This window comes from Pongo pygmaeus, chromosome 7 (genome assembly GCF_028885625.2).
Source record: "Pongo pygmaeus isolate AG05252 chromosome 7, NHGRI_mPonPyg2-v2.0_pri, whole genome shotgun sequence".
NCBI lineage: Eukaryota > Metazoa > Chordata > Mammalia > Primates > Hominidae > Pongo > Pongo pygmaeus.
In genome coordinates this window covers 85,701,533-85,716,862 of record NC_072380.2, presented here as the reverse complement: position 1 = coordinate 85,716,862, position 15,330 = coordinate 85,701,533, and the positions used below count along the sequence as shown (strand labels likewise).

At 36.8% G+C, this 15,330-nt stretch overlaps 1 protein-coding gene across 27 annotated transcripts in view; it reads left to right on the top strand.

Moving 5' to 3' along the window:
- Window positions 1–15,330, top strand: part of STAU2 (staufen double-stranded RNA binding protein 2) — a 330,823-nt gene that overhangs the window by 189,890 nt on the left and 125,603 nt on the right. For 26 of the 27 annotated variants that reach the window (XM_054497841.2, XM_054497834.2, XM_063668903.1 and 23 more), the window contains one exon: window positions 7,986–8,293. In XM_054497841.2, coding sequence (XP_054353816.1) covers window positions 7,986–8,293 — 308 coding nt within the window. Of the gene's footprint in view, window positions 1–7,985; window positions 10,709–15,330 lie in introns of those variants that run through there. The other variant, XM_063668914.1, reaches the window with a different exon arrangement.

Genomic DNA, 15,330 nt, shown 5'->3' with positions numbered 1-15,330 from the left:
TAAAAATATAAAAAATTAGCCGGGCATGGTGGTGGGTGCCTGTAGTCCCAGCTACTCGGGAGGCTGAGGCAGGAGAATGGCGTGAACCCGGGAGGCAGAGCTTGCAGTGAGTCAAGATGGCGCCACTGCATTCCAGCCTGGGGGACAGAGCGAGACTCTGTCTCAAAAAAAAAAAAAAAATCTGTTCAGTAATGACTCTTTTTTTTAGTGTCTCTTTTTCATTTCCAAGGTGATTCTGAAACTGATCTTAAGAAGAAAACTCTAACAAATTATTTACCTATTTTTTTATTTTTTCATTGTTTTGCTCTTAGCTAACATTTTCTCTTTTTAGTTTTCCACAAGAGTTTATTTTAAATTTTGCATTGTTGATTTTTGATTTCATAAGTAGTATATATTTGGCTTAAACATTAGGCAGAACTAAGGGTCTGAGGGCCTCATCTGGAAGACCAGATTTGCAGTGAGCTGTGTGTAAAAGAAGAGGTGGAGTCACCTACAAATACTACCTGTTTGATTTGATCCCAACAACAGGGCAGCAGGAAGGGGGATTTCTGTAGCTCACATCAGTCTAGTAGCTAAAGATCATGCCAAGGATGCATTCCACCTGTCCCTGACCTTCAGGGACATGACCATGGTGGTCCAGTAGGCTCCCTTGGGTCACATGTACTCTTACCTAATACATGGCCTCAGGCTACCCTGGGAGAGAACAAGGTCTTGGCTATGAGGCCCACACTGCCATCAGGATCTCCCTTGCTTTCATGTAGCTAAAAGTCAAGCACCCAGAGCCTGGGGAGCCAGGGCCTGTGCATTAGGCAAAGGCCGTTAGCAAAGTTGTGAAGGAGCAGGCATTGCCAGTGCCAGCCCTGCTTATCCTCAGAGCTATATCTAGGACTGGTGCTGCCGCCAGTCCTTCCCACTTTGGTGTCCCTGTCACTGCCCTGTTCTGGGGTCTCCATATTGAGGGAGAGGCCCAGAGCAGCATAAAACAGTGCTTTCAAAAAAACTTTTAAAAGTGTAATAATGATAGACTCACAAGAAGTTGTAAGAATGGTACATTGCATGTACCTGTCACTCAGCTTCTTCCAGTGGTGATGTCTTATATAACTATAGTACATTTTCAAAACCAGGAAATTGTCATAATACAATGAACTAGACTACAGACCTTACTCAGAGCCTACCAGTTCTCATATAAATGATTTTTAAAAATCACTAAAGACAGATAATCATGCCGTTGTTCATAATTTTCTCACATTTCCTGTTTTGAACCAGAAGCCCCTGTTTCTAGTTCTTAAGAATTTTTAATTATAATGTTTTATTGTGAAAAACTCACTGTAGCAAAGTGGGCCTGAGTATTATTGGATATTTGGGTACTTATAAACAAATTTATAGTCCAACATTATTGAGGCATAAATTCAAGCTGACGATGGAAACAAAGTTTTTTTTTCAAAGCTTTGCTGTGAAAAATGAAAAGAAATTATTTTGTTGTGAAATAGCTATGCCCATTCCAAGGACTTCCGGAGAAACTGGGAGTTCCAGTGGAGTGGCATTAACCATTTGGATCAGTGGCATTATCTTTCTTGCTGCCTTGGCTTGCCATGTTTTAATACCTCTGATACCACTTGCTACTCATAAACACTGATCTTCTCCAGCATCTCTGAAAGAATCATGACGTCAGTGATCATTGAAAGACAAGGTTCTCCTGAGTTTGCTTATAAAACCTTTTAAGAGCTCTCCAATTCAAAAGTCCCTCTTCAACTCTTCAGTAAGAACTGGAGCTCCATAAAGATGCTCCAGGAAGATTTGTGTGCCAGAGGATTCATATACCCATCGGAAAGAAGCACAGATCTACCGAGCAAAAACATGTCAAGTGGGTACAATAGCCTGGCGTTAAGATATCACAGTCCCTGGCAACTTTAGACCTTTAAAATCATGTATAAACTCTGTGTACTTCAGTGAGATTTTGGTGAGCTCATCTCTGGAACATCTAGGGACAACCATCATGACATGGGTCATCCTTGGAACCAATCTGGGCAAACCCCGGGCATTTACTTACTGGATTAAGCCTTAGGGGTTTGGAGCTGGTGGGATGTTGCATTTAGTTTCCTACCTGTTCTTTTAGGAGGCTATTTAATGTAATGGTTAAGTATTCAAACTCTAGAGACAGACCGCCTGGAGTCAAATTCCAGCATTGCTGCTTATTATCCATATGACCTTGGGAGAGTTTCATATCTTCTCCATGCTTCAGTTTTTTTCATCTCTAATATAGGAAAATAATAATGCCCATTTTATATGGTTGTTATGGGAATTAAATGAGAAGTAAAGTACTAGAACAGTGCCCATGTTGTGTCTGCATTGTAACTGTGTACTGTGGTTTTAGACTGTACCAAGATGGGAGCATCAAAGGCAAAATCAGGGACAAAAGATAGATGATGGCAGAATGGGTTCAGGACCTCTTCAGATAAAGGGTGAATGAATATAATGGATGTTACAAGCCTGAGCGAGGGAAGTGTAGTGGTTGAAGTCCATGAGCAAAATCGAGGTCAAAGAAGGCACAGACCTAAAGTAGCTACATGAGAAAAGTTTATCCTGAGCAGTAACCAAACAAAAATAAATTAACAATGAATTATTGTAGAGTGGCAATGATTATTTAGAGTAACTGAAACCTGTTGTGGCAGAAGTGTGGGAAAACAGTCACATCCTACTAATAGAAGTATGAACTGGAGTAGTTTTTTGGGAGAAACCTAATTAGCAAAATAAGGTACTTAAATATGCATACCCTAAATTACTCTTTGATTCTACTTTTAGGTCTTTATACTATTGAAAAGCGACTTAAATTTATACAGGAAGATCCTAAGTGAATTAAGACCCATCCAAACACCGTTACTGATGTTCAAGTTAAAAGTCATTCAGTTCTTGACCACATAAATCTATGTCTTTATGCTATTTCTGTGACTAGTCTGTTAGTTGAACTCTGTAGAAAGTAATCTTTATTTGTGAAGAAAAGTCCACTTAGGCTTTACTGTAGAATAAGAGAGCCTGAACTCCACGTTCTTATGCTGTGAGGTAATGCCTCTCTTGAGTGTGGAGAGCATTTTTGTTGCTTTATAATATTGCTATTGGCAAACCCATTAGTCCTGTATAATAACAATACTGAAGTAATGCTGTTAAGTTTCTTGATTTTTTAAATTAAGTATAGAAGTTAGAGTTAATAACATTTAAGTTATTCTTTAAACTAAAATATATATAATGTTTATGGAGATAGTAAAAAACAAAAATCAGTAATATGACACCCCATTTATCAAATGGGCAAATTTTTTTTACAGCTTTATTGAGGTATAATTGAAGTATAATAAACTGCACATAATGTCTACAGTTTAATCAGTCTTGACATTTTCATCTCCCCAAAAGATTTCTCATGCCCTTTTGCGATCTATCACTCCCACCAGCTCCACTCTCCAGACAACCACTGACCTGCTTTCTGTTACTGTTGATAACTGGCAAATATTTTTTTTTTTTTTTTTGATACGGAGTTGCCTGGGCTGGAGTGTAGTGGTGCGATCTTGGCTCACTGGAACCTCCACCTCCCGGGTTCAAGTGATTCTCCTGCCTCAGCCTCCCAAGTAGCTGGGATTTCAGGCGCCTGCCACTACGTCCAGCTAATTATTTGTGTTTTTAGTAGAGACGGGGTTTCAACATGTTGGCCAGGCTGGTCTCGAACTCCTGACCTCGTGATTTGCCAGCTTCGGCCTCCCAAAGTGCTGGGATTACAGGCATAAGCCGCAGCGCCCAGCCTTAAGATTTTTTAATAGTAATTTCCAATACCAAAATAGGAAACAAGGTACTTTCATATATCTCTGTGGGCGTCTGATATTGGTACAACTTCTTTGGAGGGCAATTTGTTAAGTGTCAAAAACCCTAAAATATTCTTTCAACTAGCAATTCTGCTTCTAACTTGAGGGAATAAATTTTCATGTGAATAAGGATTGAGTTACAAGAATGTTCATCACTGTGTTTATAATTGCAAAAAACTGGAGATAAATTAGATGTCTGATAATATGGAATTGTTTAAAGAAACAGTTCATATAATGAAATTTTATACTTTTAGTATTAGTTGTAGAAATATATTGTTTTATAAACAGTGACAGGATCATATGGTATTCCTATGTATTTAACTTGTTTTTTCAAGTAAACAACAACTAAGAAGTGCATAGATAAAACAGGATTAAAAACATATCTTTAAAGCAAAATGTTGAAAGTAATGTCCTCTGGCTGATGAGATTTATCTTAACTTTTTCCAGTACATAATGTTTTCTTGTAAAAAATTTATTGAAATTTTTTCCTGATTATAAAAAAACTAACACATGTTAATGTAAAGAATTTGAAAGCTAACATAAAGGAATAAAGAAAATACGTAAAATAGGATTGATATACAGTCATCCCTTGATATCCGTGAAGAATTGGTTTCAGGACACCTTATAGATACCAAAATCCACAGATGCTCAAGTCCCTGATAGAAAATGGCAATGGCATCATATTTTCATATAACCTATGCACATATTCCAGTATACTTAAATCTTCTCTAGATTACACAACATCAAATATGATATAAATGCTATGTAAATAGTTATTATATTGTATTAGTTTTAAAATTTGTATTGTTTTTTATTGTTGCATTATTTTTTATTGTGTGTGGGGTTTTCTGTTGTTGTTTTTGTTGTTGTTGTTTCTCTTTGCAAATATTTTCTATCCACAGTTGGTTGAATCCAGGGATATGGGACTCATGCATGCGGAGGACTGTCTGTATTATTTTAAGCTATTTAAAGGTTTTTTTAAAAAAACTTACAAAACTCTTTATACTTAATGGCATCAGGATAAAGTTCCTTGGACCTTGGCCCCTGCGTGCCCCCACCTGCATTTGCCATTTTGACTCTCTGTATGCTCTTGTGATAAGGCATGGCCTGAGGTTTCCTAGAACACAAACTCTCAAGGTTCCTGCCCTTGCTCCTGCTGGCCATCTGCTCTCAGTCCTCTTCGTCCTGGACTGTATTCTCCTCATCCTTTGAAATTTACTGTCATCATCATCTCCAGCAAGCCTTCCCTGAGCTTTTAGCACTTCTCCTTTCCCATTCCCACTGCTCTCTACACCTGTCTCTAGTGAGACCCCTATCACATTGTATTATCCATTTTCTTTCCTCTCCTGATAGACTGAGCATGACTTGAGGTCGGGACAGTATTGGTTGGTGCGATGCCTGAAGCTTAACTAGCACAGTAGCAGTTGGAGCTTAACTAAGAGAGTATGTGCATGTGTGTAACCAAACAATAGAAATAAAGATGTGTTGGGATCAAACAGCCTGGAGTATTGGATATATCTGTGTGACTGGAGCGTGGGATCTTCATGAAATATTTAGTAGATGAAGATAGAGAGATAAGTAGGAGCCAGATTATTAAGGGCTTCCTAGGTTATCCTAAGGAGTTTGGGTTCTGTAGTGTAACTGATAAACTGGTGAAAGACCTTTAATTAAGAGAATGTTCTAGCCTTGGCAAGATGTTAGAATAGGAAGGCCTGGAACACAGCAATTCAACAATAATTTATAGGCAAATTTTCTTTGTGAGAAATCCAGAAACCAGTTAAGAGGTTCCTGTATGCCGGGTGAGCATGAAACCAGCCAGATCTTAATTGGCAGGGAAATTCAAGAATACCCTCATGCCATAATCCCTACCCACAGTGCAGTGCCATATAATCAGGACAACCACCCTCCACCCCCAGCTCCCAGCTTCTTTCTGCCTAGAAGGGGAAAGATGTATACCACGCATCCAATGCCTTAGCTTTTCTGGGGCTACCCAGAGGACTGGCTTCTGTCTGGCCAGTCTCAGAGTGCTGACAGGACATGGCATATTTTAGCAACCCCGGGGCCAATGAAGACAGAGGTGGCTGGTGGTGGTGGTCACTGTAACCATTCCCTGCTCAGCCCAGCACAAAGCTAGCTGTTGAAAAGCTCTAGCTTTCAGCTTTTTCCCGGAAAGGCAAAGAGGTGCACCATGTATCCAATGACCCAACTTACCTGAGAGTTGCCTGAAGAATTGGCTTCAGTCTTGCTTGTCTCAGAGCTCTGATGGGACAGAGACAAGCAAGGGACTGATGCCTGGGGACTGCCAAGAACAAAGAAAGTGGGTTAGACTAGCATAAAAGTTTGAGAGGCCTCCAGAATCTCTGTCCGGGCTGATTGGTTAGGATCTTCTCCAGTATGAGGCCAGTTTATGAATACTAGGAGAAGTGGTTGTCTTATGTAATGTGCAGACACAAACACAGAGAATCAAGGAAAAATGAAGAAACAGGAAAACATTTTCTAAATAAAGGAATGAGATAAAGCTCCAGAAACTGACCCTAATGAAATGGAGATATGTGATCTACCTGACAGAGAATTCAAAGTAATCCTTATAAACATTCCCACTGAGGTCTGGTGAACAATGCATGAAAAAAAGTGAGAATTTCAACAAAAAGAAAACTTTAAAAAGTACCAAGCAGAAAGCATGGAGCTGAAAAATACAATAAACTGAAAAAGTTACCAGAGGGATTCAACAGCAGACAGTGTCAAGCAGAAGAAAAGATTGTCAGTCTCAAAGACAGGTCATTGGAAATAACTGAGTCAGAGGAGAGTTGGGCTAGCCTCCAGCATTTCCCAGAGTGTTAGCTGTTTTATTCATGCTATGTTAAAGGCTTGGACAAAAAGTAAACTTGGGAATCCTGAGTTAAACCAAGTTGAATAGATTTTTGTTCTTTGAGTTTTCTGATTCTTCACTATGCTAATGTGTATTTTTAATTTCACAAAAGGCATTTGTATTATGTAATTTGCATTATTTTCAGTTTTTATTTATGGAACCATTTTATTTGGGGACCATGTTATAGAACACATTTTGGGAAATGGACACTGAGAATACTAGCAGCAGAGAAACATTGAAAGCTTGAATCAGAAGGTTAGCATCAGGAGAGGAAGGGGCAAGAACAGGGAATTAAGTTGTGTCTCAACACATTCTTTATGAGTGGTGACTTACCAATAATTTTAAAAGATAATATCATTTGAGAGTTATTGATACCTGATCAAAAGATATTAGAATAAGCAGTTTGAAATGTGGTTTGAAACTTCTCTGAGACAAATGATAGTCAAAGGAAAATGCTTCTCTAATATGGTTTAAGCTCCATCAACTAATGACGTAGCCCCCACTCCTCTTGATTTCAGAACCTGTCCATGGCCTGGCTTGAATTAATGCACTAGATAATCCCTACAATGGTCCTATTCTTGAGATGTTTTTGAGCAACATGATAACTACTTGCTTATGAGTAAATCAGAGATGGTTGCCAGGAGTCTAGGTTGGGTCGTGAGCAGCCACATGGTAGTATGAGCAAAGCAAGTTAGAGACAGTGCTAGTTTTGAGATGATACCCATTTGCTTTTTTATGTGTTTGTGAGTTAGAGTTGTCTGTGGGACATCCTTGTGGAGGTGAGAGGATCACTAGGCTGTTGAATACATGCATTTGTACCTCCAAAGAAATTTGGACTGATTCAGCCTTTATTTTACCGATGTGCCTCAATTGCTGTATGTGTTGGGGTTTCATGCCTCTTTTATGACATATAAAATATTAAATTGCAGGGTGAAGACACTGCACATTCCCGATTTTCTGCCCCATTATACTTCCACACATCAGTTTCCCTTGTCCCTTTATAGCTTCGCTACTACACACAAGTCCCATTGAAACCACTTTTTTTTGGATGTTTTTAAACCTCTAATTTTAGGAAAATTGAAACAGACATTATTCACCTTTCAATAGAAGCTGCAATTGCCTCTACAGTATGACAAAGATACTTGTTTGGCGGTGTTTCTCATTTCTTTGTTACTACACCAAGTAAAGCCATTGAGTTAATAATGCTATAACATGTTTCTGTTTCAATTATTTAAGTGTAATAACAGTATTCTTCATTTTATTTATAGCTCCAAAAGGAATTCTTCATTTGTCTCCTGATGTTTATCAAGAGATGGAAGCCAGCCGCCACAAAGTAATCTCTGGCACTACTCTAGGCTATTTGTCACCCAAAGATATGAACCAACCTTCAAGCTCTTTCTTCAGTATATCTCCCACATCGAATAGTTCAGCTACAATTGCCAGGGAACTCCTTATGAATGGAACATCTTCTACAGCTGAAGCCATAGGTTTAAAAGGAAGTTCTCCTACTCCCCCTTGTTCTCCAGTACAACCTTCAAAACAACTGGAATATTTAGCAAGGATTCAAGGCTTTCAGGTATGAATTAAAAGCAAAAACAAAAAACAAAACAATTTATTAGCCTCAGATTCTTCATCTGTATCCATCACAAGGCTCATTCTTGCCTGCTAGTATGGCCTACATGCCACTTACATTTTAAGTTATTTAGGAACACAAAGGACAGACAAAAAAGCCATATGCACATGCCTCATTTTCTCTTATTTTTGATCTATCTAGTAATTCTTTTGCTGCCTGTCTCTTCTCCATTTTCCTTCTTCTTTTTTAAGCATTTTTCATACTCTTCACTGTCTTCCGTTTGGTCTTGATTAGGTGCATCTATCTCTTCACTCTGTCTTCCAGAAACAAAAATTCTGCCTTCAGACATTTGGTGTTAGTATTTCACACTCAGTTCTCCCTTTTTTTACATAAGGATTGAGTTTCTTTTTATGATGATTTTACCTTTATAGCAATTTTGAATTTTGCATTCTGTTGCTAGTATTGATTCAGGTACACCATTAAGATACAACATTCTAGAAGTCTGTTACCTTAGGAGTTAATTAAACATGATATTTGAAGAATAATGAAATGCTTTATAGTTGTTTGAGGCATAACAATGTGTATTTGTTTTACTGGATCATGTTTTGAACTGACTAGGGAGGGTAGCACCTGCCTCAGATAGTACCAACAATTCTGTTTCACTGGGTAGTCTAAAACTAGCTTATAGTTTAACTTAACTTGTTGTGTATGTGAATTTAGGGATGGAAACTTTTTTTCCCCTATTTATTCTTTGTTTCCTTTTGGGAAAAAACCCCACAAAAATCAGCACTCCTTTATGGATACATTGGAGCTTTTAAATGAATTGTAAACTCTAGGAAGGGGAAATATCTGTGTCTTGATTTCTTAGTTGCCTTGAAAATCATGTACTGAACTGTAACCACTAACTTGACTGGATGAACTACAGTTTGCTTGTGTGTAGAGAGTGTATTGCTTCCTCAGATTTCACTGTTTTCATCTCCTTTTCCATCTTAGTCTTTATTCCTTAAGACCAAAAACTGTAATATCCTTTAGAAATGCTCTAGAAGATCTGTATTGTGTAGAATGATCATGTATTTATAAAAATTTTACAAGTTTAGATCATAAAATGAAAAAGAAGGTCATGTGTTTTGGGGGGTATTTTGCATGTTCGGATATTTTTTTTCCCTTCACCGAACTCTTCTGATTCTTTCAAACTATTGCCAGGTAGTTGTTAGTGTTTTTAATTGGACTCTTAATATGAACTTAAAGAAGCTGTTACCAGTTATTGGCTCTGTCATCTGAAATTTTAACCACTTAATTTAAAGTTACAATTTTAGAATTTGTTTTTGTTGTTTTACCTTAAGAAACACAATAAATCACTGTTTAAAAAAAGATCTCGATTTATATAAAGTACTGGAAAAAAGCTAAGTAATTTTTAGTTCTATCTATAATCTCCATAGGATGAATTAGAAATAAATTGTGATGAAAAGAAATTCACTGCTTATTTATGAATCTAGTCATTTAGAAATGTCTGAGAGTAACACTGCATTCTTATAGACACAAAGCACAAATTGCATTCAACCTCTGAATTGATGTTTTGCTTGGAGCTGTTGTTACAGTAGATGTAATTTTGCTACCAGAATGTCTTAATTTTTTAAATTTGTTTTTATTTCTGAGCTCTTGGCAATGACAATAATTATAATTTTAACATATCTTCACTGTAGTCAACACGTAGAGTCTGCTTCCCTCATTATTGCATTGCTAAGGCCTTTTTAAAAAGCTTATGCTTACATAATATACTCTTTTTTATGGACACGTTATACGTTTCCAAATCTGTGTATTGTGATTTTTACATACTAATGAATATAAACAGGTGATTTTAAAATACTACTGTGCTTGTTTGGTTGAATGAGCTGGTATTGATGTAAAATACTCTGTCACTGATGGACCACTACCTGCAGCTAAGCAGTGAGCAGAATCTCCGGGAAATGGCTTAGTCTGGCCACATGCGTAGCCCATCTTCATAATGTCGCAGCAGAAGGTTCTTTGTGGTTAAAAGTTTTAAAGCCTATTTCTTTATAGGTAACCCTCTCAGGTATATTTACCTGGTAGAAAAACTTGTAGATTGTTTCTATTACTTAAATGTTTTAATTGGACTGTAGTTTAGAAATTACAGGAACAGCTTGTTACAGATTATACGCTATTCTGTTACTTTTATTTCTGAAACTTAAAAACAATAAATTCTTTTTCTGTGTTTCTAGGTTAGAACTTTTTTATTTTATTGCACACTGAACAGATACTGTTGCTTATTGAATATTGTGTAAACCCTTCTTTGGCTTTCCTTGCCCATTGCAATTTGATTTAAGCCTACTAGAGCCATTGTATGTGACAGCTATATTGTATTACAAAGTAAAAATATATGAGTGTATTGAAAACAAAGTTGTTTTAACTTTTAATTTTGTTTCATCACCCAGTCTTTAATTTGAATTTATAAATTACAAAAAGCTACTTTGATCAACTGAATGTAGGTATCCAAGCTCAAATTCTTTTAAACCTACAAAATAGGTAAAATTATTACACAATTAAAGTTATTAATAAAATTGACTTAAGAGAGCAGAATGTGACCAAACACTTGCACATTCTCAGCAGTTCTTTTATTCTTGTTTGGTCTCACCTAAAGTTTTTATCGTATTTTAGAATCGAACCTTTTGGATCTCTGTCAGAAGTGAATGTTTATTTCTTTCAAGTTTTATCAAATATTAATACATTTTATTTATATTCTTTGAAATGTTTTATTCAGTAGTTCTGTGAACTTCAGACTTTGTTGTTCAGCCTAATCGTATGCTTCTGTAACTTCTACACATTTTATAAGAACTCATTCAAAGTTGTAGTCCTACCATAGTGTTTCAGGGTTCCTTGTTGTGTACTCTTACTATAATGGCAAAATGTTTCAAAATCATTCAGCTTTTTAAAGAAACTTATTATGCAAAAGACACTCTTGAAATGGTTTGCATTTGAACTGAAGTGAAAGAATTTGTTTCATGTTGTACTTTGCATTATTTTAAGTTTTCACATCTTTAATATGCTTTTCTATGCTAATTATATTAGAAATCTATAAATATAAGTGGTTTCTTTGTTTAAACTAGTCATTAAAAATTAGGTTGAAAATGAAAGTGGATTATTTTAGCAAATCATCCCTTCTAGATGGATTTCATTTCAGTTTGCTATTCTGTGCCTCTCCTGTGAGCATCATCCACTGAAACAGTGTTGTTTGTGAAACCTTCCAAGTATAGTGTAACAAACTAGGTTTTTTTCCTCACATAAACAATATAAAGAAACACTTAGTTGGTGTTTTAGTTAAACTATAATTAGTTTATTGTCCAAAATCAGGGAGTGTTTTATGGAGGGGCATTTCATTATTGTATCATAATCATGCCATTTCCAGCAAGATGAGGATTGTCCACTTAAATTAAAATCTTCCTTTTCAAATATAATTCACACTTAATACATTTCAACTCATATGCCTCCTTTTGTGGAGTTTAATATGATGATAGCAGGTTTTTATAGCCACAGGCTTCTTTTAAGTATTTATTTTTTAACAATATGACTTTAGTATAGATTACATTAGGATGGGGCTGGTGGAAGTGGGGGGTGATGGCTGGTCTCCCTGGGAATCTGAGAATCAACCTTTCTCCTATTTATTCTTTTCTCTCCTATACCTCATGTTTTCCAATCCATATAGTTATCATCAAGGTGGCTATTTGCAGCAGCTTTTTTTTTTTTTTTTTTTTTAGAATAAGGTATTCATTTTTGTTAGGAGATCAATACAAGTACAATTTTGTAAATTTCTCTTAGGAGAATGTGGAGAAAGAAATAATGCATGTACATACACACCCACACTTAGAATATAGTTGTCTCTTGGTATCTGCAGGAAGGATTGGTTCTAGGACCCCCAAAGATACCAAAGTTCATGAACGCTCAAGTCCCTTATATAAAATGTTGTAGTATTTACATATAACCTACACACATCCTCCCTTATACTTTAAATCATGCCTAGATGCCTTATAATACCTAATATAATGTAAATGCTATATAAATAATGGTTATACTGTATTGCTTTTTTGTGTTTTTTTAATTCTTTTTTAATATTTTTGATATTTGGATGCATAGCCCATGGATATGGAGGGCCCAACTGTGTGTTTTCCCTTATTTTTAATTTGTCATTGAAACATAACTTACTGTGTTGCCTCTGAGACCAAATGTTCATGTAGGCTATTAAACAAATGTATAAAACCATAATAAATTACTTAGACTACAATGAGCAAAACACATTTGTGGGTTTGGTCAGCAGATGCTGCTCTGATTTGCCATTAAAATCTTAAAAATTCTTAAAAAGCTCTCTTGAATTTGACCTCTACTACCTTCCAAGGACCCTGGGAAGACTTAAATATGTGTTAGAACTCTCCTGAAGGCTTGGTCTTCCTTCAGTGACATTAACACTCAGGTTTGTTATTCCAGTGGGCAGCCCCAGTTCATGCAAACTGACCTGTTGTGTCTGGTGTCCTTAGACTTTGATATGCAGGCCAAAGTCCAAGGGATATGCAAACATAACACACACCTGTACCTCCATAAAAACCAGCAGAATTGTAGATCAACTCATTTTACTGAAATTTTAAACCCTGTAAAAAAAAAAATACTATGTTTGAAGAAAGAAATCCTGGTGCATATAAAAACTACAATGAGTAACAGTAATACAGGTAAGAATCGAGCAGGCCTTGAGCAACACAGTCCATTATTACTGCATAAACTATGTTGCTGTGATACTTATTTTGAACCTATATGCACCAGCACATACATAGTTAGACACACAAGATAATTCAACAAAATCTAAGTAATATACAAACACCGTAAGAGCTTTTCCAACCAAAGAAACTTTAATGTAGATCTGAAATGAGCCATCATGATACAGAAAAAGATGACCATTTCGTGTCCTTCTCAAGTAGAACTATCTGATAACCTTTTCTGTTTGTATCAGAAGAGATTTCAACTCAACATGAAAATTCTACTACTTGGAATTATTTGAAAAATCAAGTATTTGAAGGAAAAAATTATTTTTCATCTAAAGATGCATTACATTTCCTTTTGCTAGAAAAGATTGACAATGATGTAATTTTTCCTGACACATAATTAATTATAGTACTCTTCAGGTGGATGGCAGCTGTATACCTACACTCATTCCAAGTCATGTTGAAGTGATTCCAGCATTTCCCTTTCTCCAGCATCCAGCTATATCGAAGGAGATTTTTTTTTCCCCACAAATGACAGTGGCTGAAATTTCATATGTATTGTTCTCTTCTCACCCAAGGCAACTCTTAAGAAAGAACAGTATGTGGAATGCTGCATGTAAAAGATTTTTGCATACTCAAAAAATTGCTCTGACATAACAGGGGCATGCATTTAGGGGATATATGGATAAACTAGGGAGGAACTGACAGTTATTGATGGACTCACATATCACATAGTGAAGTAGGCATTACATATATTATTTCAGAGTACCTGGTATGTTTTTGCCTACAAATCTTTATTTGATTTTGAAAAAAGCTATTGTATAATGTTTGAAGTTACAGTCCCTGTAAGTAGGACTAATGTGTGGTGGTGGCCCATAGTCTTCTGGATATTGGTTTGTTTTTGTCATAGATTTCATTAATAAATTTATTTCTGCCCTCAACTATATATACAACTGAGTAAGCCATTTAAGAATTCTGACTCCTTGGCTGGGCATGGTGGCTCATGCCTGTGATCCCAGTACTTTGGGAGGCCAAGGCAGCCAGATCACTTGAGGTCAGGAGTTTGAGACCAACCTGGCCAACATGGTGAAACTCTGTCTCTACCAAAAAAAAAAAAAAAAAACCAAACAAAAATTAGCCAGGCATGGTGGCACGCACCTGTAATCCCAGCTACTGGGAGACTGAGGCAGGAGAAGTACTTGAACCAGGGAGGTGGAGGTGCAGTGAGCCAAGACCCCACCACTGCACTCCATCCTGGACGACAGAGCAAGATCCTGTTTCAAAAAAATAAATAGGGCCGGGTGCGGTGGCTCACTCCTGTAATCCCCGCACTTTGGGAGGCCAAAGCGGGTGGATCATGAGGTCAGGAGATCAAAACCATCCTGGCTAACACGGTGAAACCCCATCTCTACTAAAAATACAAAAAATTAGCCAGGCATGGTGGTGGGCGCCTGGAGTCCCAGCTACTCGGGAGGCTGAGGCAACAGAATGGTGTGAACCCAAGAGGCGGATCTTGCAGTGAGCCAAGATCATACCACTGGACTCCAGCCTGGGCAACAGTGTGAGACTCTGTCTCAAAAAATAAATAAATAAATAAATAAATAAATAATAATAATCCTGACTCCTTTGAGATGGAAGGGACTTTAGATTTTATTCTAATATAAAATTTTATATGTAAACACATTTGGGAGTACATACGTCAAACGTCATATTAGTAATGTAGTTTACTTGTTTTTACTTGATTTTAAACCCTGACAGATTTTAGGTTCTAGAAAGTTCTGCCATCTTAACATAGTCACATCAAAAAGCAGATTTAACTGTCAGAGAAAACACATACTTGAAAAGCTTCCAAATTGTTTTTTTATTTGTAGTATTATCTGTTTTTTTTAAAAGCATAAGAAAAGTACAGGCCGGATGAGGTAGCTCACACCTGTAATACAACCTGAACAACAGACAGAGCAAGACTCTGTCTCAAAATAAAGTCTAGAATCAAGTCATTTGAGCCATTGCTGGAAAACAGTACTAGGTTTACAGTTTGAAAAACTCTTACTAAGGGAAAGATAGGTGGTAGATAGTATATTGTGAAGAGGTTTCCATAATTTCAGCATGTATATGAAGAATTAGATGGATATGAAGTTAATCTGCCCATAGAATGCCATCCCATTGAACATTGGAACTGATTCCGCTGAAGCACAGGACATGGAACATTTGTTTACTCACACCGGGCAGTACTCATTAAAGGCCTACAAATGCTGGGTAGCATGCTAAACATGC